Source organism: Lepidochelys kempii, chromosome 2 (assembly GCF_965140285.1).
Source record: "Lepidochelys kempii isolate rLepKem1 chromosome 2, rLepKem1.hap1, whole genome shotgun sequence".
Classification (NCBI taxonomy): domain Eukaryota; kingdom Metazoa; phylum Chordata; order Testudines; family Cheloniidae; genus Lepidochelys; species Lepidochelys kempii.
Genome location: NC_136381.1, coordinates 68,300,905 through 68,327,925, shown reverse-complemented (window position 1 = coordinate 68,327,925; position 27,021 = coordinate 68,300,905). Strand labels below are relative to the sequence as shown.

Sequence of the window (27,021 nt, the reverse complement as noted above, 5' to 3'; positions counted from 1 at the left end):
TCCCCTAACCAGTCCTCCATACAATTTTGGAAGCCTGATGTAGCCCTCAGGCCAAACAAGTTTACCCGCCCCTGCTCAAGCCCCTTTGAGATTGAACTCCTAAGAATTTGATCCACTTTTAAACTTGAGCCCATCTAAAATTTAGGTCTTATTTTGGCATATAACTGCAGTTTGAGGAACCAGCATAAGCTATACTGGTATAAGCACTTCTATGCCAGTATAAAATGCATCTACATCAGGAAGGTTTTGCTGGTTTAACTATGTAGATTAACCGACCACCCTCATGCTCCAAACATAACTACGTTGATAGATTTAAGTTTAAACCAAGACTTAGATGGGCTATCCCAGCCTTAATTTTTTTTTGGAAGGAGTGGGGGGGAAAAACACAGCAAGTTTCTATCAATAGACAGTGACAGACCTGACACATTAACACTACTGTAAGACGTGTCTAACCAATTGTCTCCAATTTTACTACACTACAGTATAATAAAATTTCTGTGGTATTCCTATTAGGCTCACCTTGGTGCCAATCACGTAAAATACAGGGATGAGGGACACAATCCCATTGTGATTTTCGCAATTTTTTTTTAGAACTCCCTTGTTTTTCCAGGGGACGCCTCCCAAGAAAAGATGCAAAAAAATGCTACAGGTAATTTCAGGTTTCTTTAGTAGTGTGCAGACGTCTACCATCTCAGTGCATGCTTGATTTCTCTGTGTTTAGTCACCTGCCAGAGAGGCCATGGTCTATCATGACTAGCCTCCTCTTAAAATGTCAGAAAACTGTGCTTTAGTGGAGCAGAAGCAGAAGCTGAATGAAAATGAATAGCAGAAACAAGATGAGAGAACTAAGCAGATGATTTGTCTTGCAATACAAGTGCTCCCACTGGCCGCGGTTCGCCGCTCCCACTGGCCGCGGTTCGCCGCTCCCACTGGCCGCGGTTCGCCGCTCCCACTGGCCGCGGTTCGCCGCTCCCACTGGCCGCGGTTCGCCGCTCCCACTGGCCGCGGTTCGCCGCTCCCACTGGCCGCGGTTCGCCGCTCCCACTGGCCGCGGTTCGCCGCTCCCACTGGCCGCGGTTCGCCGCTCCCACTGGCCGCGGTTCGCCGCTCCCACTGGCCGCGGTTCGCCGCTCCCACTGGCCGCGGTTCGCCGCTCCCGGCCAATGGGGGCTGCAGGAAGGGCGGCCAGCACATCCCTTGGCCCGCACCGCCTCCCGCAGCCCCCATTGGCCGGGAGTGGCGAACTGCGGCCAGTGGGAGCCACAATCGGCTAAACCTGCGGACACAGCAGGTAAACTGGCCCAGCCCAGCCCGGCCGGGGCTTTCCCGGCACAAGGGGCGGACTGGCTTTGAGAACCACTGCCCTATGTCACATGCAATAGCATTTGAAATACCCATCAACTTTGCAGATCCCCAAATTATTGAACCAATCCCTGGAGTTACCACAACCATTGCTCAGAACCAGCTCTATGTTGTGTGTGCAGTCACATTATCTTAGCCACCAAGAAGGCGGTAATGGTTCGTGGAGCTGGCAAAAAAGCCACACAAAAGATAGACAATGTAGTGTGCTTACAAAGGTGTTCTGCCACTTGTGTAGCCATTTGTATTCTACAGCAGTCTAGCAGAGCATCCTCAGGGAGGTACTAAGTGTATGTGATTAGACCCATCATTCTTACCTGATCTGGTAGATTCTCATGTATGGGAAAGTCAGAATGAGATCCTCCAGTAATTTCAGGTTAACCATAAAATAAATCCAGTGTTGCGTGCAGAGGGCATTACCACCACCTTTTTTTTTTTGGGAAGCATGCAACGGTAGTCTGATCACTGAGACATTTTCTAGTCTTTTGCTCTTGGGAACAATAGAAGAGCTTTAGAGTTGGCCAGTCATGATTAGCTTCCTCTCTAAATGGCGTATGCATGAAATGTTCCTATTCTATATCATGTTATATAGTTTTGATGGTGTCATCGCTTACCTCCAGGTTTCCTCCGTTTCCAACAGTTGTTGAAACATGGCTTCTGCCATCTCTTTACGTATCTGCACCTCAAGAAGTAGTTTACTCTGCCTTTCTGCAACTAGCGTCTCCTTCAGGTTCTCAGTCGTTTTCAAGAGCTCCTGCATTTAAAATACTTCACTTCAGAAACCACTTCAGGAGTAACAACATGCAATTCAAATTATATATAAAAAAAAAAAAAAAAAAAAAAAAGGGCTATTTACCAGGCAATGGTGTTCATAAAAGCCATCTCTACCTGTCCACTATGGAACATGAAACTCCATCTCATGTTGGTTTTCCTATTGAAATACCTCAGTTCTGTTGAAACCTAATTATGTGCCCAAGAAAAGGATTTTGAGCCTACTCCCATTGAAGTTAATGGGAAAACTGATATTTACTTCAATGATTATATCTTGCTCCTACTAAATAATTCAATTAAGTCTTTCCACATTTTGGGATCACCTCCAGAGTTTCCTGCTCCATGGGCTGGAAAGCAATACATAGATATAAAATTGGGCTACTGAGAGTGGATCAGTTCAGAAGTGAACAATTAGAGTATTGATTTGCAGCAGCAATCACTAGTATTTAGCAATCTAGACAATTGTTAAGTTGTGCACCATGACAGATCAGTTAGAAAAGAATGAATCTGGCATGAGACAAACAAGAACAGTGTTTTGTTTTTTTAAAACAGAATGTTTTTTTCAAACCAGTAGATGAGAGTTTGTTAGCCATGTCATAGCTTAATGAAATGGACACAATTCTCCACTTGGATAATTTAAATAGATTAAAGGTTGCTTTATGATACTAAATTATTAAAAGCTTTACTACCAAGACTAACAGAAGTTGACTGTTTGTGAATGACCAGGATGTTGGCTACAGAATAGTAAAAATCAGAGCCAATAGAAAGAGGTTGCATTTCTTGCACATTTTAGTTTAAGCAGTTTCTAGCGTTCAAAAGGAAAGGTTGAAGAGAAACCTCAAATTTGAAAACATTTACTGCAGAAACAACCTCTTCCCAGTTTGGCATTTTCTGTTTTCACCTTGGTATTTAATTGCTAAAAGATGCTAGATTCACAGACAATAAGGCCAGAAGGGACCCCTATGATCACCTAGTTCAGTGATACTCAGACCTCAGTGGTTCAGGAGCCAAATAAGCCATCAGCATTGCCCAAAAGACCCACAGTAGTGTGAATTCGTTGTTTCATTTACTGTTTAAATATGAGTATATAGTACTATAGTATGACAGGGAAATATTTAGTTTATATATTATTCTCACAGCAAAGTGACTGACCAAGGATTATTTTATCAATTACAATTAGTTAACATAGTAAAAGCATCCCGATTGGTTGTTAATTAAATCACAGTGTTTTAATATCATGTGCTACAAAGAGCTGTAGACAACACATTAAAGAGCCACTTCCAGCTTGCAAGTTTCAGTCTGAGAATCACGGACCGAGTCCAACCTACTGAAACTACAGGCTATACAATTATTCCCAGAAGTTGAATTAGTTTGCCTTTTAGAATGATATCTAATCTCATTTTTAAAAAGGAGATAGAAAGTCTACCACTTCCTCAGATAAGGTGTCCCAATGTTTAATTTCTACTGAAATTACTACTGGAATACTGCATCTTATTTCAAGGTTGAGTATGTCTAATTTCAACTTCCAGCCATTGATCTTATGTCTATCAGCATGACTGACAAGCCTCCTCTATCAGAGATCTTTTTAAATGTTTACATACCTATACACAGTGACCTTCTCTTCAATAAGATGAATAGACTGAGCACCTTCAGCCTCACATCAATAAGGCTTGTATTCCAGCCCCGGCTCATTTTTATAGCTCTCATTTAACCTTTCTCCAATAGGTCCACAACCTTCTTGAAGTGTGGACACTGGGACTGTGCACAGTATTCTAACAATTGTCTTACCAACCCTGTACACAGAGGCAAGATCACTTCCTCATTTCTACTTGATATCTCCCCCCCCAACCCCGGTTTGTTTTTAAAAACCACCAAGGATTACGATAGCCCTTTTTGCCACAACATTGTTCTGAGAGCTCACGTGGAGTCTTAGCTATAATGATTCTTAAATCTGCATAAGTCCCTGCTTTCCAAGACAGTCTCCCATCAGTATAGCCTGCATTCTTTGTTCCTAGAATGTAGTGCCTTGTATTTGGCTGTATTAAAATGTATTTTCTGGGTTTGTGACCATTTAACCAGACAATTCAAATCACTAACACTAATCTAGTTTCATTTATTACACCACTAATCTTTGCTACTAACGTTTGCATAGGACAGATTTTCTCTCATCTAAACAGATTCTAAAAATATATTGACAAGTGTTGGACCAATAACCAACCATTTGGGGATGCTGCAACTAATGGCCCTGTTCAAGTACCTCTCCTCATTAACCACCTTCATTTTGAGATCTGTCAGTTAGCCAATTTTTAAATCCATCTAATGTGGGCCCTGTGAATTCCATATAATGCAATTTTTAATCAAGATGCCATGGAGTACTAAGTAAAATGGATTGGAGAAATCTAGGTATATCATATCAACAAAGTTGCTTTTAATCAACCTGACCTGTAATTGTTTAAAAAGGTTACAGGTCTGACAAGACCTATTCTCCATGAAACCATATGAACTGGAATAATATTTTTAGCCTGTATTAATAGAGTTTCAAATTAACTGTTCTATTATTTTGCCCAAGACTGAGGTCTTGCTAACCAGTCTAGAGTTCCCTGGGTCATCCCTTTTACTCTTTAACAATTGGAATCATGTTGGCAGACCTTCAAACCTTTGGAATTTCCCCAGTTTTCCAAAATTTGTTAAAAATTAACATTATGGTTGAGAGAGTTCTTCAGCTAGTTCTTTTAAGACTCTTGGACGCAAGTTATTTTCAGATCAACAGACCCACTGTTTCATTTTAGCAGATGTTACCTCAGATCCTGTTAAAGATAGCAAGCCTTCTATTCCAGCCACATCATATAGGATGGATACATGCTCCTGCATTTATATGATGATTTGTATATACAAAGCAAGTTACAGACATTAACCTTATTCCCCATCACATATGAGTTTGTTAAAGTGATCTGCAAAGGTTTTAAAGACATGTTTGTAAAGTTCCCCAGGAGGAAAAGGGTAACTGTTTAAAAATAATTGGCGCGGTCTTTTAATAAAAAAAAACAAAAAAACTTACTGCTTCCTTACTTTCCTGCTTAGATATTGCATCAGATTTACATCACAGTCTGAGAAGGGTTTAAAGAGGCATCCCAATCTAAATATTCACTTCCTCTGAGCTTTTCCTTTTGACCTGAAATTTCTAATGCTTACCCTCATTTCTATTCTACTTAGCCATCTTAAAGCTAGGCTGGGCCATCCTACCATCGCACAGCATGTTAAAATTACACTGAGCAGGAACCCAAGCATTTCAGATTAGGCAACTTGTCCCTTCTCCTATTATTTGAATATACTGACTAAAATATACTGTGGTATACATAACTGATTAGATTTTAACTACCTCATGGGTCATGATGGTGATGTCCACTTCCTCTTCAGAGGAGGTATCAATATCTTCATCGGGAAATTCTTCAGCAGATATGTTGGCATCAAAATGTACTATAGGCTTGCCATCCTTCCCAACCAGTTTTGGGGCAAAATATCCAAAGGTTTGGGGGTGGATTGTCTGAATAACCTGAAAAATAGTCATAAAATTTTATGTACTGTCGAGGAAATGGCATTTCTTTCTGGTAATATAAAGGAGCTATGTTAACAAACCTTCCATCTAGCAAAGAATGTTAAAATACATATACTTTTAAGACAAACTTAAGACTGTCTGTTAGAGGGCTTATTCCTTCACCCACTTACTTCCCTGGTCCTTCTCACATGAAGAGAGAGCAACAATACCCGAAGTCCAAAGGTGCAAACAATTCGATGTTTATTGGGGTGAACTTCCAGCAAGCATGATTCCAGTTTCCTTCCTTAGTATCCTCCTTCCCAGCTCTGACACCACAGAGCCTTACACCTGTGTCCCTGTTCCCATTCCTACCCTTAGCTAAACATGACTCCAACTTCCTTACCCCCATTCCCTGTTCCCATTTCCCCCTTTAGCAAAACATGATTCCAATTTTCTTACCCCCATTCCCTGTTCCCATCTCACACACCCACATGCCCATGCCCACCCCCACACACACCCAGTCACTTCCTCATTGACTACAGATTATATAGTAAAACTTGAGTTCTGCTTAGCTATACCTTAACCAATCATTTTCCTGAAATTTAACTAACCAATCCTAACATATTGTAACATGATTATGTAACCAATTATATCCCACCACCTTAATTAGTTTACACCAGCAAAATTAATTATACAGCAGACAGGAACAATCACAGAACCAGACAGAGATTATACAGACAAACAATAGCAAAGTGGGAACTACAATGACAAGACAACACAGAAGTGAGGATTTCACATCCCAGCTATTGATAAGTGAGTTCTTGCCAGACAGGATGCTATCAAACTAAGTTTCCTTTTACATTTTCTAGGCACTTCCCTTTCTCTGGAGGTGATAGGAATACAATCCTGTCCTGATAGTTCCTAACAGCCGAATAGCACCTTATTTCAGTGTGACTAGTTTGGAATGTGAGGATGTGACTGTTTGCTTCCCAGCTTATGGCTGCCTCTGCTGCTTAGCCAAAGGCCTTAGCCTAAGAACAGGGCCTCAGACTGTCACAGGAAGAGAAGGCCCTTACACCAGCAGACAGTGATTTTGATTCTCTCTTTTATACCTCTATCACTAGCCAAGTGATAACAATACACCTAAATTCTTAGAGTACAGGCCTTTGCAGACAGGCCTGAATATCTATATCCTAACATTGTCCCTCAGTTTTTATTTAATAAAACAAGATCTTCCTTATTTTCAGACTTGCTATGGTTAGTTATCTAAGCAGAGATTCAGAAAAAAATTGAGAATTTTAGCTTTTGGCATTTTTTCCCTGAATGACCAAGAGCAATTGCCTAGCATGGTTATTGCCTCATGTGGGATGAGGCTGAGAGGTTCAGGTATCCACCCTGATGTGCAAGATGAAGATTGAGTCATGGGACTTAGATCAGAGAAGCTCAGGGGATTCTGACAGACAAGCTCTATCCATCCAGAGAGGGAAGAAGCATGTACTATGGAGGGAACTCAAACAGGGAAAGTTCTACATTGAGAGCACTGTCAGAAACCCTGACTTAGGAGCTCTAACAGTTTCCTGAGTGTAATAGAGTTTTAAATGTAAAAGTGGGTTTACAGCCCCAAACTAGAAAGAAGATTCTCTTTCCATCAAATAAATAGCTACCTCATGAGAGCAGCAGGAAATGGACAGCAAGAGGCAGCCCAGCAATTGATTCTGCGGGGCAGCTGTCAGGAAGAAATAGGAAAGCGAATAGAGCAGGGTAAGATCAAATACCATCCAAAATCCTGCATTAGTGATGAGGCAGGGAGGATAGGAACTAGCAACCATCTATGCAGGGTGGAAATTGGTCGGGGGGTGGGGGTGGGGAGGAAGAGTGAGAGCAAGAGAGAGCACGTGCATGTGCGCCAGCCACTCCCAAAGAAAGTAAAGATTGTTTCTGATATTGGTTGTAAGACACTAGAGATTGCGTCTTCTTACTGCATCTCTTGAAGCTGCTGTTAAAAAGCTTTGGGACAAATGGTCAGCTTGTGCAACAAACTTACACATTCATAACTTGTGCATGCACATGATGTGGGATTACAATTTAATTATTTGCATGTACACAGGTAGCATAACATGGCCAACACTCTGTCTGGTCACGCTAGGTAACTGTACTTTGTTTAGTGCATACTAATATAATTCTGCATACCTGACTGAAAAGCCACTATTTCAAGAAGATTAAGACTATTAAAAACAAGCAACAGCACTTTATATGTAGGAAGTAGTATGGTATTTTATAAGCCCATAAGAGACAAGGCAGTTGTGCTTCAAATCAAGAAGCACAGAGACTATGTGATCAGGAGTTTCAATATATAGTCAATCTAGGCAATTTATAAGTTAAGTGTAAGAATGCTTCAAGAAGTAGACTTCTACTTACCTGTTTGGCTGTAGCAGAAAATTTCATTAAGTGCAATGTCTCACTGTGAGCGGAGGCACACTGATTAATGTTGACAATCATACAAGCTTTGCCTTTACCACAGAAGAATGGTTGAAACAGACGAGTGAGTTTACTCTCTCTGAATGGAATATAGCTGTGTTTCACACTTAAAGAGAAAATTGTACAATTTCCATGAAGGAAACAGTGAGTTGAAATATCACATACATAGCTGACCAATAACTTTTCTAGATCCACTCTTTGAGGAAAGGTTTCAGAGTAACAGCCGTGTTAGTCTGTATTTGCAAAAAGAAAAGGAGTACTTGTGGCACCTTAAAGACTAACCAATTTATTTGAGCATAAGCTTTCATGAGCTATAGCTCACTTCATAGGATGCATACTGTGGAAAATGTAGAAGATCTTTTTATACACACAAAGCATGAAAAAATACCTCCCCCCACCCCACTCTCCTGCTGGTAATAGCTTATCTAAAGTGATCACTCTCCTTACAATGTGTATGATAATCAAGGTGGGCCATTTCCAGCACAAATCCAGGGTTTAACAAGAACGTCGGGGGGGGGGGAGGGGTGTAGGAAAAAACAAGGGGAAATAGGCTTGAATAGAGACTGGGAGTGGCTAAGTCATTATGCAAGGTAACCTAAGTTAATTGTATCCAATTTGCAAATGAATTCTAATTCAGCAGTCTCTCGCTGGAGTCTGGATTTGAACTTTTTTTGTTGTAATATCGCAACTTTCATGTCTGTAATCTCGTGACCAGAGAGATTGAAGTGTTCTCCGACTGGTTTATGAATGTTATAATTCTTGACATCTGATTTGTGTCCATTTATTCTTTTACGTAGAGACTGTCCAGTTTGACCAATGTACATGGCAGAGGGGCATTGCTGACACATGATGGCATATATCACATTGGTGCATGTGCAGGTGAACGAGCCTCTGATAGTGTGGCTGATGTTATTAGGCCCCTGAATAGATATGTGAGCACAGTTGGCAACCGGCTTTGTTGCAAGGATAGGTTCCTGGGTTAGTGGTTCTGTTGTATGGTATGTGGTTGCTGGTGAGTATTTGCTTCAGGTTGGGGGGCTGTCTGTAGGCAAGGACTGGCCTGTCTCCCAGGATTTGTGAGAGTGTTGGGTCATACTTCAGGATAGGTTGTAAATCCTTAATAATGCGATGGAGGGGTTTTAGTTGGGGGCTGAAGGTGACGGCTAGTGGCGTTCTGTTATTTTCTTTGTTAGGCCTGTCCTGTAGTAGGTGACTTCTGGGAACTCTTCTGGCTCTATCAATCTGTTTCTTCACTTCAGCAGGTGGGTATTGTAGTTGTAAAAATGCTTGATAGAGATCTTGTAGGTGTTTGTCTCTGTCTGAGGGGTTGGAGCAAATGCGGTTGTATGGCAGAGCTTGGCTGTAGACAATGGATCGTGTGGTTTGGTCAGGGTGAAAGCTGGAGGCACATAGGTAGGAATAGCAGTCAGTAGGTTTCCGGTATAGGGTGGCGTTTATGTGACCATCGTTTATTAGCACCGTAGTGTCCAGGAAGTGGATCTCTTGTGTGGACTGGTCCAGGCTGAGGTTGATGGTGGGATGGAAATTGTTGAAATCATGGTGGAATTCCTCAAGAGCTTCTTTTCCATGGGTCCAGATGATGAAGATGTCCTCAATATAGCGCAAGTAGAGGAGGGGCATTAGGGGGACAAGAGCTGAGGAAGCGTTGTTCTAAGTCAGCCGTAAAAAATGTTGGCATACTGTGGGGCCATGCGGGTACCCATAGCAGTGCCGCTGATTTGAAGGTATACATTGTCCCCAAATGTAAAATAGTTATGGGTAAGGACAAAGTCAAAGTTCAGCCACTAGGTTAGCCGTGACATTATCAGGGATAGCGTTCTTGACTGCTTGTAGTTCATCTTTGTGTGGAATGTTGATGTAGAGGGCTTCTACATCCATAGTGGCCAGGATAGTGTTATCAGGAAGATCACCGATGGATTGTAGTTTCCTCAGGAAGTCAGTGGTGTCTCGAAGGTAGCTGGGAGTGCTGGTAGCGTAGGGCCTGAGGAGGGAGTCTACATAGCCAGACAATCCTGCTGTCAGGGTGCCAATGCCTGAGATGATGGGACACCCAGGATTTCCAGGTTTATGGATCTTGGGTAGTAGACAGAATATCCCAGGTCGGAGTTCCAGGGGTGTGTGCGAGCGGATTTGATCTTGTGCTTTTTCAGGGAGTTTCTTGAGCAAATGCTGTAGTTTCTTTTGGTAACCCTCAGTGGGATCAGAGGGTAATGGCTTGTAGAAAGTGGTGTTGGAGAGCTGCCGAGCAGCCTCTTGTCACCATGAATAGGTCAGAATATGAACAACAGCACCTCCTTTGTCAGCCTTTTTGATTATGGTGTCAGAGTTGTTTGAGGCTGTGGATGGCATTGTGTTCCGCACGGCTGAGGTTATGGGGCAAGTGATGCTGCTTTTCCACAATATCAGCCTGTGCACGTCGGCGGAAGCACTCTATGTAGAAGTCCAGTCTGCTGTCTCGACCTTCAGGAGGAGTCCACCTAGAATCCTTTTTGTAGTGTTGGTAGGGAGGTCTCTGTGGATTAGTATGTTGTTCAGAGGTATGTTGGAAATATTCCTTGAGTCGGAGACGTCGAAAATAGGATTCTAGGTCACCACAGAACTGTATCATGTTCGTGGGGGTGGAGGGGCAGAAGGAGAGACCCCAAGATAGGAGAGCTGCTTCTGCTGGGTTAAGAGTATAGTTGGATAGGTTAACAATATTGCTGGGTGGGTTGAGGGAACCATTGCTGTGGCCCCTTGTGGCATGTAGTAGTTTAGAAAGTTTAGTGTCCTTTTTCTTTTGTAGAGAAGCAAAGTGTGTGTTGTAAATGGATTATCTAGTTTTAGAAAAGTCCAGCCACGAGGAAGTGTGTGTGGAAGGTTGGTTTTTTATGAGAGTATCCATTTCTGAGAGCTCATTCTTTATCTTTCCTTGTTTGCTGTAGAGGATGTTGATCAGGTGGTTCTGCAGTTTCTTTGAGAGCGTGTGGCACAAGCTGTCAGCATAGTCTGTGTGGTATGTCGATTGTAATGGATTTTTTACCTTCAGTCCTTTTGGTATGATGTCCATCTGTTTGCATTTGGAAAGGAAGATGATGTCTGTCTGTATCTGTACAAGTTTTTTCATGCAGTTGATAGATTTCCACTCCATTTGTGCTGGAAATGGCCCAACTTGATTATCATACACATTGTAAGGAGAGTGATCACTTTAGATAAGCTATTACCAGCAGGAGGGGGGGGGAGGTATTTTTTCATGCTTTGTGTGTGTATAAAGAGATCTTCTACACTTTCCACAGTACGCATCCGATGAAGTGAGCTGTAGCTCACGAAAGCTTATGCTCAAATAAATTGGTTAGTCTCTAAGGTGCCACAAGTACTCCTTTTCTCTTTGAGGAAATATACGCACTTTTCCATAAGAACACCCAAATTTGAATGTAACGTCCCTATCCAACAAAGCTGAACATATTCCCAAATACTGTCCAAGGAAAGATATTTTAAAAAGTCAAGAAAAAAGAATATGGACAACAAATCTGTATTTTTGGACAAGTTCATACCAGTCACAAAAAGGAGATACTTGAAGAAATCTCATGCGGAGGAGAGTCTATTTCTGAACTCTCAAGTGAGTTTACTTGCACAGATGGAGAAAAAAATCTGTACTTATGAGAGATATTGGTTGCTCACAAAATAAAAAGAGTCACTGGTTTTGCAATTTCATGTCTTTTCTACCATACTCCCACATACAATAGTTTTTCCCACAGGAAAAGAAGAAGAATTAAATGAGTTATAGTGATGTTTTCAATAAACATATTGCTAAATGTACATGTTAAGTGAACCATTGTCCAAGTTTGCAAAATCACTACCCAAAGCTGTGCACTGCATGGTTAGTCTTTTAGCTGAACTAAAATTCAAGTTATTATTATAGGTCTTCTCACTTACGTAGGATTCTGATTCTGCTTCAGTGCTGCAATGCATTTCCCAAGAATAAAAAGAGAATTATTAATATTCCCTGCTTCTTTTAGTCTGTCTCCAAAAGCTTGTGTCTTATTGCACCGTTCAGACCCAGCCAAGTCACAGAGAGACAATCTAAATGAAAGAATTAATCAGCAATATAAATATTGTACAAATTAAGTACAATTTTTAATATTGTTTATTTTCAGATATGTTGGTGTGACATTTTGGACACACATCTAAGATGTGAACTACAGAGTACCTTCTTTCTATTGTTTGATTCTTCAGTGGCTTTTGCAAACAGAAGGTAAGAAACATGGTTTTGTACAAAGCCTTCCCTTCAATACAAAGTCCAGACTAGGGCATCAGATAATTAAGGCTGTGAGTTTGTCACGGATTCCATGACCTCTGTGACTTCTGCAGCAGCCAGTGCAGCTCGCCTGAGGAGCTCAGGCAAGTCCTGGGCGAGCTGCACCGGCCACTGCCGGGGCAGTCTCAGGTCACCACCCCCCTTTCTCCCTCCCCAGCAGCAACAGGAGTTTGGGTGCATGTGGGAGGGAGCTCAGGGCTGAGGTGAGGACTCTGGACAGCGCTTACCTTGGGAGGCTTGTGAAGCGGCGACATGTCTCTCCCTCAACTGCTAGCTCTGCATGCTGCCTCTGCCTTCAGGCACCATTCCTGCAGGTCCCATTGGTGGCAGTTGGGATGGGGTCAGCATGCGGAACTAGGAGCTGAGGGAGCCTGGGAGGGATGTTGCTGCTTCTAGGGAGCCACATAGGGAGCCTGCCAGCCCCGCCAACCCCTGCCATTCCCCCCCCCCACCACCACCACCAGGGCATGCTGTGTGCCCCTCCCCCACCCAGGCCACCCCCACACCCAAGATTTAGTCAAATATATAGTACAAGTCATGGACAGGTCATGGGCTGTGAATTTTTGTTTCCCACTCATGACTTACTAAAAATACCCATGACTAAAATATAGTCTTACTCATAATACAGCTATAGTTAAACACATTGCAACAGCTTAAATACTGACATTAGTATTTCCATATTCCATGGAGAGATAGTTAAGCCAATGTCCTAATCCTTATTTTAAAATACATAGCTATAGCTGGATACTTTTTGGATGCAGAGTAGTTTGTTTGTTTCTGCAGCTTCCAACATCTGTTTAGAGGACAGGAGTTCCCCACAGGTTGACTTTTACAGCCAAGTGTCAACACTTAGCACATAATGAAACTTTTGTCATCAAAGTTTGGATTAGGCCATTGGTTTGCCTCCACATGGCCCACCAGAATACTCAGAAATATTTGTGCCAGGATAAACATTAAAAAAAAAACCTGCATTATGAGGACATTTAGGTTGCAAAGTCAAGTACTCAAAAGTTGTGATGTGCCCAAATGCAGACTGCCCATGCAACCTAAGCCTATGCAGATTTTAGCCCTTTGCATGTATATGTTTAATTACATGATCACATACTATCTCCACAAGATCCCTACCTCATTCAATACACAAGATTGGTGCTGCTCAGGGAATGAGGCAGTTGTTCAATATCATTCAGTTGATGATCTTACCTTATTTACTGTAGACTAACCAAAGTGTGCAGGCAAATACAGAACACCTCATAGGGCAGTTCTCACCACAATATCAGAGTGCCTCACAAAACGTTAGTGCTCTTATCTCTTTGGAGATGAATTTGTTATCTTCCCCACTTAGAAAAATAAGAAACTGACTCACTGGCAGAGCCATGATTTCAAATCATAACATCGCGACTCAACTCATATTCATGCCTCCAGATCATGCTGCCTTACTGCCTGGGAACCCACACCTAACAACTTCAGCTGAAGGTCTGAGTGCTCAGAACTTCTGCCTATCAGGCCCCAGGTGGCTCAAAGAAGGTGCCCAGAGAAAGAGGAACATGATTAGTGGCACCTGCCAAAATTGTGTCTTAAAGGACTTCCTCAGTAACACATGAACTATGGCAGAAGCAGGTCTCTCCTTTGGCCTTCTCCTGCCTTAAATCACATGATCATTCTTTCACCTTCCTGAAGTCCTCTATTTTGTTCTTTTCACTCCTACCAACTTCTAGAGGAAGGGGGAAAGGGATCCTATAGACATCTTCTTTCACTACACAACCCTGATTCAGTCCCTGAGCACTGTCCATTCTGTGCACTGCAGGAAGGAGGAGTCCTGTGGGGAAAATAAGTTCGTATGTGTATAATACATATGATCACAAGCAGGCTGAATTAAGGTTGACCAAGCAACCTACCATTCCACAACTTCCAAGAGCTTGACTCTGCCACCTAAGCATTCTTTTAACAATGTAGTTTCCTAGGTTTAAAAGGAAATACATAAAGATAACACCCATCTGCCCGAGATCATACATCATTGGTAGAGTCTGGACTCTGAACCTTCTGCAGTGTAGCGCAGTTTGAGGTGTGAGACTCACATATTATACAAACAGCAGCAAAAGGCAGTTACCATTAGGGGAGGCTTGATGGGGTCACATACAGAGTTGGGGGACACAGCCAAGCCTAGCTCCCCCTACAGAAGATGGGAAGCTTGTTCCCCACATGAGGCCCCCAAGGAAGGGGTTGTCAGGGGAAGACTGTCTTGCTCTCCCCACTCTCAGAGAGGCTATTGCCATCTGGGGTTCCCTGACCAGTACATTCTATTGTTGCATTGGGAATGGCTTGGGCCCACCATTAGATTAGAATATTCGTGTTCAGTTATTTCAATAGGCTACCAAAAGTTTCCTGGCTACAGATGGAAAGTGGCAATTTTCATAAGTTTCTCTCAACCATATCTTAATGGAATGTAATGGGACCAATAAAGCCAGCTTTCTGTACTCAAGACTTTTTCCCCTTACCAAGTTTTAAAGGTCTGCTGCAAACATGGCTCTGAAATACTCAAAGGTCAGAGAACAATTTATAATTCAGTGTTAGGCAACTTAGACATAGGTTTAATTACTAGCACACCCATAATAAATTTTATTGTAGAATTAGGAAGTAAGACACTTACTCTGAAACTCCAAGAATACGAGGCTCAGCCTCATCACTTAGTCTTAGTAGTCTGATAGAAAATATGCTGTGACTAGTAGGGAGACAAACAAGTTTTCATTATCAACAATCTGACTTCCATCTAGAATTATGTTCAACTTTACCTAGTATTTTGGTTTTTACAAGTTGAGTGGGGTTAATAGAAAATTAAGGGTCAGACAAAATAAAAGTTAAGGAGCATATTTGTAATGCATTAAATTTGAACAGCCAATAAAAGTTGATACAGTATTTAATACCATTAAAAACCAAAAGGTAAAGAGAAGCAAATAGAGGTTACTTGAAGTGCGGGAGTTAAGGATGGGATTTTAATTAGCTGCTTCGGGGGGGGGGGGGGGGGAGAATGATTTTCATGAGTCACACAGGCTGTTTGGCTTAAGCAGCATAAAGAAATCTACAGATCCATGACAGGTTCATTTTTGGATCCCTGAACACAAGAACTTCAGACAGAAACTAGTGTTTGGAATACCAACTCCCTGAAAATAAGGGGAGTGGATTTAGAAGGGGGAAGGAGGAGAGGAGGAATTTGTCAGTCTGATAATTCACCCTGGTTTCTAGCATATGCATCATTTATTGTTCAGTTTACCCAATATTCTGTAAGGTTTTCCTGGTGCATTAACATTTTAATATCACAAGAAAATCTTAAGTCAACCCCCTCAGAAAGAACCAGCCTTTAGTGCTCTGGCAGTTCTACTCGGGCTGTCAGACCAAAGAGGGAAGCAAAATTTCAGAGAGTTAAGAATGTTCTGCTCCCAATTTCTCCTGCACAGTCTGAGCACTCCAGTTAATCTCTAAGTAGTTTGGCAGACAGGCACTCCAATAGTCAAATCACAATTCCTGAAGGAATTAGTTTTGGTGTGTACAGGCAATGAATTACACTCAGAAATTAACTGAAGTCAGTATTCTCTGGAACACCAGTGTAACTGTTCCATGTATGAAGTTCTGCTAAGAAAGCAGATAGCTTTGTTCTGCATTAGTTTAAGGGGTGTTCAAGTGTAGCCTTCCTCTGTAGGTGGCTACAGGCTGCCACTGTTCAACAGGAAAGATCACAATCTCTTGTTGAAAACAGACTGAAAAAAATCCTTGGGAAACAGACAAATGGACATCAGGCAGCAGAGGATAAAAAACCCTCCCAAGTTATAAAACTGAGTAACAAGTGGGCATACCTTTTCAATACAAGATTCTCTGCCTTTTTCCCCTTACTTCCGCTTAATCCAATATTATCTCAGTCTTTTCTGGACTGAATTATAACCAGCTAGCTGTTATCCATAGAGACAGCATGGAAAGCTGAATTGCAATATTCTAGTCTGGCAAAATGTAGACAGCTGAGCAGCAGCATATAAAGGTTGTACTGCAGGTTAAATTTGGTCTCTGGCCCTGCACACATATGGAACAAGTGGGATGACAAGGAAATCCTGAGAAACCCCAGCTGGAGACAAGTAGTTGCCCAGTACTATCTTTGAGACCCAAGAGAAAACAGCCATTCCAATCCTGTTCCATTTATCCTTTACCAAGATCTGCTGATCTATCATCTCAATCAACTGTATTGATCTATTTCACAGAAACTAATGAGACCAGTGCAATTTCTGTACCATAACCAGGCTTAAGAGACTGAAGGAGGTAAAGAAAACAAGGACTCCAATTATTGGCAGATTTTTTTGCCATAATCTTCTCAGTTTTCCCCCTGAAAAAGGGAAATTAGTGACAGGTTTGATACACTGGCAAGTATACAATCAAGCAGAGTCTTAAGCAATCAACTAATAATTGTTCTTTTCAGAAGTGCTTTCAAAGTGGTATAATTAAATTATTTCAGTTTAACAAAAAAAACTAGAGTACAAGGACATATCTATAGTTACAGGCAGCAAACCTTCTACTTGAGTGCTGGTTCATTCTAGTGCAAGCCAAGCTTCGGTTCTTGTTTCCTATTTTTAGTATTTTGCAAGCCTCTTCCGTACTCTGAACATTGATCCACTTTAAGTCTGCAGAAAGAGACTTGTTTACAAATACATCAAGTCATTAATATTTGTATAGGACAACCAAAGTCACAAAAGTAATGTCATTACCTTTTATATAAGAGTTTCCTCCTTGATCCTCACAGATTCTTAGAACTTTGCGTTTTTGATTTTTTGATATAGCCAATACATCCATAAGGTCATACACATACTCATTATAAATTTCACAGAAGGAAACCCACACTGAAGACTGTGTTCTCTGATGCTTAGTCCCACCAGTGTCAAGTAAAACAGAGTCCTCCACTGTTAAAGATGATTAAAAAAAGTTACCCAAGTGCCTTATCAGCGAGTCTGAAATTGTTCAGTAGCCTCAGAAATTCAAATGGCAGAAAGTCCCTATTAAACAATTTTGTGCACAAAATTTAAGCTTTGTTACTTCTCCGAATTTTTTGCATACACCTAATTAACACAAATGCATGAGCACACTTGACAGATTAGTCCCAAACATTTAACATTGCCCATCAAATCTACAACTCAAACACAGACTTGCAAATACTTCCTGGTTTTCCTATTTTCTCCTCTTACGCCAACCACCAACTTGATGTTTCTAGCCACAAGTTCTGACCAAACCTTTTTTTGCCTAGCAAACTAAGCCACTACTTAAATGTGGCAAAGATATCAAAGAGAATTTTAAATTTGTTATTTCTCTTCTACATTTTCACACTTTGAAAGCAAGTTAAATCTCTAAAGCTTAGAAAATTTTCTACTGGCTGCCAATTACAAGATTCTCTGCTTCCACTCCCTCCATTCTTAAAACAATTGCAGCAGACACCTTCATTTTTCCCCCATGAATTCAAGTGTATTTTACCTAGCAGGTCAGAAGGCAGACTTGTTGAAGTACAGCTGCTAGAAGACACAGATTCCAAGGTACATAATGAAGCACTCTGAATTATAGATTTCGAAGTATCTTCTATGTCCTTGAGAAAATAAAAAGTTGTTGTAGCCAAGTTAACATATGATCATAGTTGAAGAAATGTTATGCTGGGCTTGTCTTCACCTCCAATACTAGTTTTTGAAAAAGGTTATTTAATTACAATCTACAAAAACAATTCAGAAGGATCATAAACTGTAGTTTTTGCAAGAAGAAGAAAACTAGCCATGAAGCAAAATCAGAGTAGAACTCTTGAGTTTGAATATAAATTTTAGCTTAAGTCATGATTTCTTGGCCCCTTGCTGGCAGCCACTGTTTTTACTAGAAGTTTTACATTTGCAACAGTAGCAATAGTAGTGAGGCTAGAATCAGATTGCCACAGCCTCTTTTCTTAAATATTGTGCCCACCTGCTCCCCCACGCCAACAACTTGATCTTTGTCATGCTGAATGGAGCTCCAGGCATCGCCTTCTGTAGGAGCAGGATTTTATATTTGTACTATAAAGAATTAATGTATGATTTGATCATCCTGCCAGCCACCCTTTTTGAATAGCAGAAAGGAATGACCCTCTGGGACATTGGCAGAAACGCATCTGACACACTGCCAGTGTCTGTACTGATGTTAAGGCAGGGACAGACCAGAACAGTCCTTATGACCGATTATGGTCACTCTTGTTTTAGGATAAGATTTCACTATAGTATTTACTGTAAGGTCTTGCTTTTTGTATGCATTGCAAATTAAGTTGTGTAAGGTTCTTTTGCAATCCCTTTAGTAATCATATAATCCTTTCCAAAATGTTATCTTGTCTGAAGGTCTCTGTAAAAGACTGTTTGTGTGAATGAGGAATGTATGCATCAGGAAAAGACAAGGTGTGAAGGCCATTGTTAAAGTCAGATGGTCAAGGAAGGAGGAGTAAAGAAATTTAAGGACACCAGCGAACCATCAACGTGCATCCATAAGTGAGGAAGGGCAGATTGACAACCCCGAGGTGGAGGCTGGCACCCCTAAAGACAAGACAATTGATTAAATCGAAACCAGGACAGGATGACCCTCTCGGAGGTGTTTTAGAATGTTAACAATAAGATAACACCAATTAAGGAGTAACCGGTCACAAACTGACACGGCAAAATCCACAGACTTCAACGAGAGAAAAAAAGAAAAAAAGACTATAAGAACAGGGTGCTTCGCCATGGGACTTCGGGTTCATCTTGCCACAACTCCAGAAGCGTTGGATAGTGACCCACAGAGCCCCTCTGCAACAACTCTGACTGGCCACTAGATTGATCCAGACTCTGGACTGGTAACTATAAACATCAACTGGCAGGAGTGTGTGAGTGAGAGTGAAAGTCATATGCTAACTGCTGTATTCTCAATAAATGCGGCATATTGCCTTTTCCCCTAAAAAAATGGTATGCGCTTCTTATAAGACTTCCCCTCCCACAGTTACATTTCCTCCTCCTCCTATTTTGACCCTGCGTCAACCATTCTTCAGTCAGTATTTCACATAGATGGGAGTACACAGGTAAGTACATGTACACTAATTGCTGTTAAAATATGAAAGCTTCCTCTACATGTTCAAGAGTTAAGTAACAGAACAGAACTTCAGATTCTGATTTCTCACATGAATAGTATAATTTGTCACTATTGGGAAAGTCAGAGGTGTTTCATCTAACAAAATGTAAACCGTGAACTCTTTCAATTGTAAACCAATAAGCAAAGTGCAAATTTACTTGAAAAAGGTAAAGATGTCCACTTTGTTTAAACAAAGGAGGGTAGGGGGGTTAGGTTATATAAAAAACCTACCTGAATGGAATTTAAGTATAAGACTGTAGACAAAGTGAAGCAATACTCTTAATAAAGTAGTTAGAGATTGGATGGTTTGGGGCCATCTAGATATACATGTCAACCTATGACTGAACTATAAGGACTTCAGAAACAAAAGCTTCACCAATAACAGACTAGATAATCTAGTGGTCCCTTCTGGCCTTTAACTACATGAACAGGACAAGTGTCTTGAATATACCTGCTTTGAACATCTCAAATTTGTAATATTGCTATGTTACCAGAACTTGATCAATCTCAGTGTTTTCAAACTGTGGGTCATGACCCAGTACTGGGCCGCAGAATGTAAGGCACTGGGTTGCGGCGGCTCTGCTCAGCACTGCCAACGGGGTGTCAGAAGTCCTGGCGGCAGTGCTGCCAGGTTAATGTAGGCTAGTCCCTACCTGTTCTGACACCACACTGTGCCCCAGAAGCAGCCAGTAGCAGGTCAGCTCCTAGGCGAAACGGGCAGGGGGCCCACGGGGCTCTGTGCGCTGACCCCGCCCCAAGCACCAGCTCCACACAGGCTGGGGGGAGCGGTGGCTATGGGTGAGAGCCGTGCAGAGCTGCTTGTGTACCTCTGCCTAGGAGCCGGACCTGCTACTAGCTGCTTCTGGGGCATAGTGCGGTCTGCAGTGCAAGGATAGGCAGGAAGCCTGCCTTAGCACCTCCACTGCACAGCTGACCGGGAGCCGCCTGAGGTAAGCCCATGCCCGAACCCTGTGCCTCAATCCCCTGCCCCAGCCTTGAGCCCCCCAAACCCAGAGCCCCTTCCTGCACCCCAACCCCCCATCCCAAACCCCAGACCCCCTCATTCCCAGCCCCCTCATCCCCAGCTCTGCTGGGTCACGGGCATCACCAATTTTCTTCAACTGGGTCACCAGAAAAGAAATTTGAAAACCACTGATCAATATAAAAGGGATCTGTCAAATGTAGATTTCAAAATTACCCCAAATTTCATCTGGCTAGATCCAAAATTAGGCTTCAAAAAACAAAAAGCTGGCTCTGCTGTCATTAAAGTCCCACAGCTTGTTCAGATTTTTCCAAAGTAGTATATCCAAACATCTCTCTTCCTCTGTCCTCTACATACTTGTTTGCATTATAATCATGAAAAACAACCTTCCCATAGACCACTAAAACTCCATAGTAACAGAAGGAATGAAGCCTTTGCAATTCAGAGAGAAGTTCAGAAGGTTTTGCTGTATGCACTAAAATATAAGACAGATGCAAGTAGTCAGGTTACCATTTATCTGCTATTCATAAAAGACATCCTCATCAAGTTCATTTATGAGCTCTCTTGACTGTTATGGCAGCTTTGGAACTGTAACATTATAATAGCTTGTTTTCCTTCCTAATTCTTTTGTAAGTTTCAGTTTTGCTAACACCAGAATGCTTGAAAGCCTTCTGACAAGAATTCAGAGTGGAGTCATTGTTCATACTACCATAGTGCCTAGGAACCCAAGTCATCAACTAGGACTCCACTGTGATAGCAGCAGTATAAACACAAGATAGCCCCTTCCCCAGAGATCTTACAATCTGTCCAAGTATAAGACAAGAGACCACAGATGGATATGGGAGCCAGAGGCACAACTTTCTAATGTGCCGGGGGGGGGAGGGGATCTCGACCCCACCCTCGCATCTCTGCCCTCCCCCAAGAGCACCCCACCCTCACTCCTCCCCCAGCACACCGTGGAATAGCTGATCCACTGTGGGCAGGAGATGCTGGGAGGGATTTGGCTGCTCATGGGTGCTTAGCACCCATCATTTCCCCTCCCCCATGGGTGCTCTAGCCCTGGAGCATCCACAGAGTCAGCACCTATGAGGGAAGCACAAGGAAGCAGTAAGGCAATACTGCTTGTCTGACAGGAAGTGGTACCAGTGGCCTAACTGCAGTTAATTTTTTGCAGGCATCATGGCAAAGAGATTTAAGGAGGGGTTTGTAGGATAGTGTAGTTTTGCAGAGGTTTATGAGGAGCTCTTCCCAACCATGAAGACTAGCATGGGAGAAAGCACAAAGTGCTTCTTTGAAAACTTAACAGGCGGGCAATCATGGCTGGCATGGGCCAATCAGAGGCACAAATCAACATCTTGATAGCAAAGGACTGATAGACACAGTGGGGGATAGGCCACAAATGGCCTCAAAAGTGAAGACAGCAACTTAGATTTGAGGATATAAAGAGGAAACATGATCAAAGCAACAAGCTAGGAGAAGGTTCTTTGCAGCAACGTTCTGAACAAATGAGTGGGTCAAAATTGCATTTGTAAAGGTAGAGGAAAGGATGTTGCTGTAATTAAGATGTGAGAGGACAGCCTGGACAAGAGTTTTAGCTAGGTAGATGTAAAAGAAAGGCTGTATCTTAGAGATGTTATACAGAAAAAATCTGAAAGACTTAGATATATCCTGGATGTGAGGACCTAGAGATCTGAATCATAGAGGATACCCAGATTACAAGACTGAGTGACAGGTAGGATGGTGGTGTTGTCCAGTGACTCACAGAAAGAGCTGGGGGTGGGGGGAGGGAAGATGGGAAGAGATTAAGAACTCTGTTATAGCCATTCTGTGCTTCAGCAGATGGCTAGGTGTTCATGAGGAGATGTCAGATATGCTTACATTTTAGTTTGGACTGGTCCGGTGTAGAGTAGAAGATCTGTGAACTGTCAGCATAGAGATGGTAGTTGAATCTGGGTCAATAGTTTTGTTCTACATTTGAGTGTACCTGCTAATACACAGTTTTAATCTCTTACCCTTCCTTTTCCATAAAAAAAAGTCTGATGTTCATAGTCCCATAGCATCCAAATCACTACAGCCATTCAAGCAGAGATCAATGAAGCAGACAACAGTTTAACTGATGGAAAGTTTGGGTAGTATAGACAATGTCTTCAGAATGAGGTACAGGAGGCTGGTCAAGTTTAAGGAACAAAACAGAAGCCTTTCAAATAACAATCTCTAGAAAAGGAATGGTTATGTATTTAATTTTTTACTTCTGGTGGAATTCTCCACCACTGTGCATGTGCAGAATTTATGTTCCCCACAGAAAAAGGACTGATTGCAAAGCCACAACAGCAGTCATGCGACCCTCCCCAGCAGTAAGTTTCAGGTGCCCAGGGCAGCCACCAGAGAGGTAAGTCACTGTGGGGCAAGAGACAGGACTGGGGCAAGAGACAGGACCTGGCTGGAAGCTCCTACCAGCTGCTAGTCCAGGCTGGGTAGGGCAGGACTTCTTCCCCTACATGGCAGCCAGGTCCAGGTCAGACCTACCCCCAGATTTTTCCCCCTGGCTGCAGGAAGCTCTGCAAAACTACACACACACACACACACCCCTCAGCTGCAGGTGGAGGGATCCCTGTACAGGGAGCTGCTCCCCTATCTGCCAATCCCCATGCATCCAGACCCGCTCATACCCAGATCCTCCCGCTGAGTCTCACCGCCCCCACCGCACTCAGAATCCCCCCAATGAGCCCCACTCCTCCTCCACCTGGACCACCCCGATGAGCCACCCACACCCAGATCCACAAACAGCTGCACCTGGATCCTCACCCCACTGAGTCCCACTCTTCCAGCATCTGGACCCCCTCCCCCCCACATCCAGACCCTTCCCCTCGGCTGACCCCCAACTGCCTTCACCTGGACCCCCCTGCAGAGTCCCATTACCACTGCACCCAAAAAAACCCTGGTGCATCCAGATCCCCTCTGCACCCAGATCCTCCACTGAGCTGCCCACACCCAGATTGCCCTGCACAGCACTCTCTCAATCCACACCTGGATCCCCCCAACACTAAGGCCCTCCACACTTGAATCCTGCATTGCTGAGCCTTCCTACCCACACCTGGTGCACCTGGCATGGAGGGGCATGGCCCTGGGGTGTTTCTGGGGCAGGCCCAGTTCTTGCACCGTGACAGACTTGGGTGCAGCCTCACTGCTGAGTCCATGTCCCGGGGAAGAGGGGGAAGCTGCAATGATCTCCCACCTCTGTGCAGCCAGTGGTCGACAATGCCATGCTGGCAGCCTCCACATTTGACAAATAAAATTTTCAAAATTTTAAAATATTATGTGCAGAATTTTATTTTAGGTGCAGAATGCCCTCAGGAATAAAACTTTTTCTACGAATCCTACCTGGAAAAAGTTCAGATTATGTCAATTTTCAGTAGTACAAGACTCCCACTAATGATTTAGTACTCTTTTGACACCTGTCTTTCACAGACCTTTTCTTCTAGGTCTTTCACATTTTTTCATTTGAGGTTTTCTGATCTCTATTTAACATTATTAAATCAGATTTGGATCCATCAAACTTAGATTTGCAGGGTTTGAATGAGCTGCTAGAATAATTTCTGTTCTCATTTGTTGAGAAATGAGTCTCTGATAGTTAACTGGACTATTCCAAAAGCAGTCACGGCTATTGGAGACAACGGAAAAGACAGTTGGGAGGGACGATAACCCCCTAACCACCTCACTAATCCCATAGTCATCCAGATATATTTCGGCACAGGACACATTGGGCTGAACATAATAGATTTTTAAAATGGAAGAGTAGGAGTGTACATTTTGGGTTTATCAGACTGATAGTATTCTTAACACGTATCAAAGAGAAAATTTTGAAATGCACCAATTTGGGAGCTTAGACTCCCCAATGAAATTTCATTGGGGCTAGGATACTTCTGAAAAATTTAATTTATTTATTTACCCACAATAAATTTCTATTCCTTACATAAAACCTTAGTCATGCTGGAACGGAATCATTTTGGTAGCCTGATTTCAGCTTCACACAGATTTTGAGAGCAGCGACCAAATTTGTATACTTTTTTTATTCAAGGTACATTACAGCCAGACACCTCGTCTGAGAAGGAGATCAAGGTTCTATAGATGTTATCTTGGGAAGAATTACACAATAAACTGGAAGTGACCCTCAACAGTATAACATTAGCAGGTTTCAAACTAATGTTATAATATTTTTCACTTCTGTTTCCCCTGTCTGTAGGGGACTTAGTTTCCACAAAGTTCTCATTAAAAAGGTTTAACCTATGCTGCACGTATGACCTGCTGCTCTTATTCTTAAAAGTCTCCATATCTTAATTGACCACTACAGAGCCTACACAAATTTGACAATGGAACTCACTACAGCAGAACCTTGTAAAAAAGTACTAAGCACTTTTTTCTTTTTTTTAAATTAAGGGGAAGATTTAGATGTTAACTTAAGTAACAAGGAAATATTTGGTCACTGACCTCTTTCAGAGAAGCAAGAACAGCAGCTTTTATAGTTCCCTCTTGTTTAACCTGGGTCACATCTAGCTTCTTTACATCATTGCTTAAGTATGGTTTCAAGTTCATTTTCAGATATTGTCTTCCTCTTATGTGGTGAAAGATCATATCAAGAGAACGAGGCAAAATACCACCATCTTTTGGAGAACCTGTGAAGAAAAGTAAGTGTATTATATGTAGTTAGTTTCACATAAAGTGTTGACTGGATTTTATGAAAGTAGTAACATTTGCTTTTGTTACCTTGAATAGTGTATGTTTTGCCTGCATTAGTAACCCCATAGGTAAACACTAGTCCATTTGCTCCATCAATGTAAGCTTTTATTATCTCTTTCATTGTGCCTTCAAAAAAGTCACTTTGAGTAGTTTCTGGACCAAAGACCTAACCAAAAAAAGAACAAGAATTTTCAAATGACATCTGGAGCAGCTGAAAAATGGATTACTAAATGGTACAAAGAACTTTTGTTTATACCATTCACTGTTGAGTAATAAGGTAAGTTAGTTGTACAGAGAAAGTTGAACAAACTGTATCAGCTTCATTGTCTGGATCCCCTATAACTGATCACAAGTTTCTGTTTGGGCTTCATGTCATGCATGTTTAATTCCAGCGACTGAGATAAATGCAGGCTCACATTTATTTCTGACCACCGTTCAACTGGCAAGAACCAAGAATAGCCTGAGCTCCTCATCACATGCCAAGTATCCTGGAAGAAGAATCACCTATACTTGTATTGCAGGATAGGAGGGAGCCATATAGAAATGTGCATCTACAATTCAAAAAATTACTCAGAGAAAGACCAAGTCTTAAATATGAAGCTATTCAACAGGTTATGCAAACCACTCTCCTGATACTGGGAGAACAGAAACTCCTGTTGTCCTTGCTGGATTTTGCATTCATGTGTCAAGAAAAGAAAAACTAGGCATCAGGTTTGAAAAGGACAAGCCATAAAGCTTCCATCTTCTCAATTGGAAGATATACCTTTCTAGATGCCAGTTTTAAGTAACACACTCCTACAATACCTATATACGCAATTGTGATTGAGAGGGATAGTGAAACCACAAAAATGTATGTGGTCACATTATTTTCTTGTGCTATGTTGTTTCATATAATACTGCCTGCAAGAAGCTTTTGTAAACACCATCTAATCAAAGAAAGCAATACGATTACTACATACATTTCCTTCTCTCATCTAATTAGCATTGTGTGAAAATATACCCTTCCTGATGAATTAACAGTGAATATCAGTCCTGTACATTGTGTTTTGTTTCAAAGGAAGTTGAGAAGATACCACAAGTAATTCAAATTTGAAAGGTCATAGTTAACAAGTTATACAAACAGAAACTTTCACTATAACTAAAAATGGAAGAACAAGCCACAACTTTGGTTTCCTATAGGGTAAAACTGCTTTCTTAGTAAAGATCATGGCATGAAAGTTAGCCTACCTTAGTGAAGGTGAACTGGTGTACAGACTGTCCAATCCCCTTTTCACTGTTTTTCATCGTAAAGGATTCTTTGGGTGCCTGTAGAGTTACTGTTTCTGGATTTTCAATAATTACACAGTCCTAAAGCAAAGACATAGAAGTTCTTCTTTCTAAAATAGCTTTCCAGAAGCGCACACCTTTGTCTACCAGAGCTTCAACATTGTAAAAAATAGGTTAAAATATTTAAGAGGTGCATTAAAACTTTAATGGGACACTAATATAAGATTTGGACCAAAACATGGGCTTTGTAAAAGGTACGCTTTTACAATACCCAAGACCATTAAAAATGTTTCCAGGATCCCCTCCTCCCACTCCTATTTGCAACACACTCCGAACACCTGTTGAGTTTGCAACCCAAGCTTTGCAGTATCATACTCATGCAAGAGAGCCTGCAAATAAGATGCATTAGAAACTGACTAGTTTTCTCCATATTTTGTT

The 27,021-nt window shown here is 41.9% G+C and overlaps 1 protein-coding gene across 7 annotated transcripts in view; it reads right to left on the bottom strand.

Moving 5' to 3' along the window:
• The window catches only part of LOC140906696 (kinesin-like protein KIF20A), a 75,392-nt gene that overhangs the window by 43,703 nt on the left and 4,668 nt on the right, over positions 1-27,021 (bottom strand). For all 7 annotated transcript variants that reach the window (XM_073331131.1, XM_073331132.1, XM_073331128.1 and 4 more), the window contains exons 4-14: positions 26,545-26,664; positions 25,345-25,483; positions 25,069-25,253; positions 17,964-18,072; positions 17,207-17,398; positions 17,011-17,122; positions 15,109-15,180; positions 12,080-12,226; positions 8,084-8,249; positions 5,510-5,683; positions 1,974-2,113 (exon numbers count right to left, since the gene is read on the bottom strand). In XM_073331131.1, coding sequence (XP_073187232.1) covers positions 1,974-2,113; positions 5,510-5,683; positions 8,084-8,249; positions 12,080-12,226; positions 15,109-15,180; positions 17,011-17,122; positions 17,207-17,398; positions 17,964-18,072; positions 25,069-25,253; positions 25,345-25,483; positions 26,545-26,664 — 1,556 coding nt within the window. The remainder of the gene's footprint in view (positions 1-1,973; positions 2,114-5,509; positions 5,684-8,083; positions 8,250-12,079; positions 12,227-15,108; positions 15,181-17,010; positions 17,123-17,206; positions 17,399-17,963; positions 18,073-25,068; positions 25,254-25,344; positions 25,484-26,544; positions 26,665-27,021) is intronic.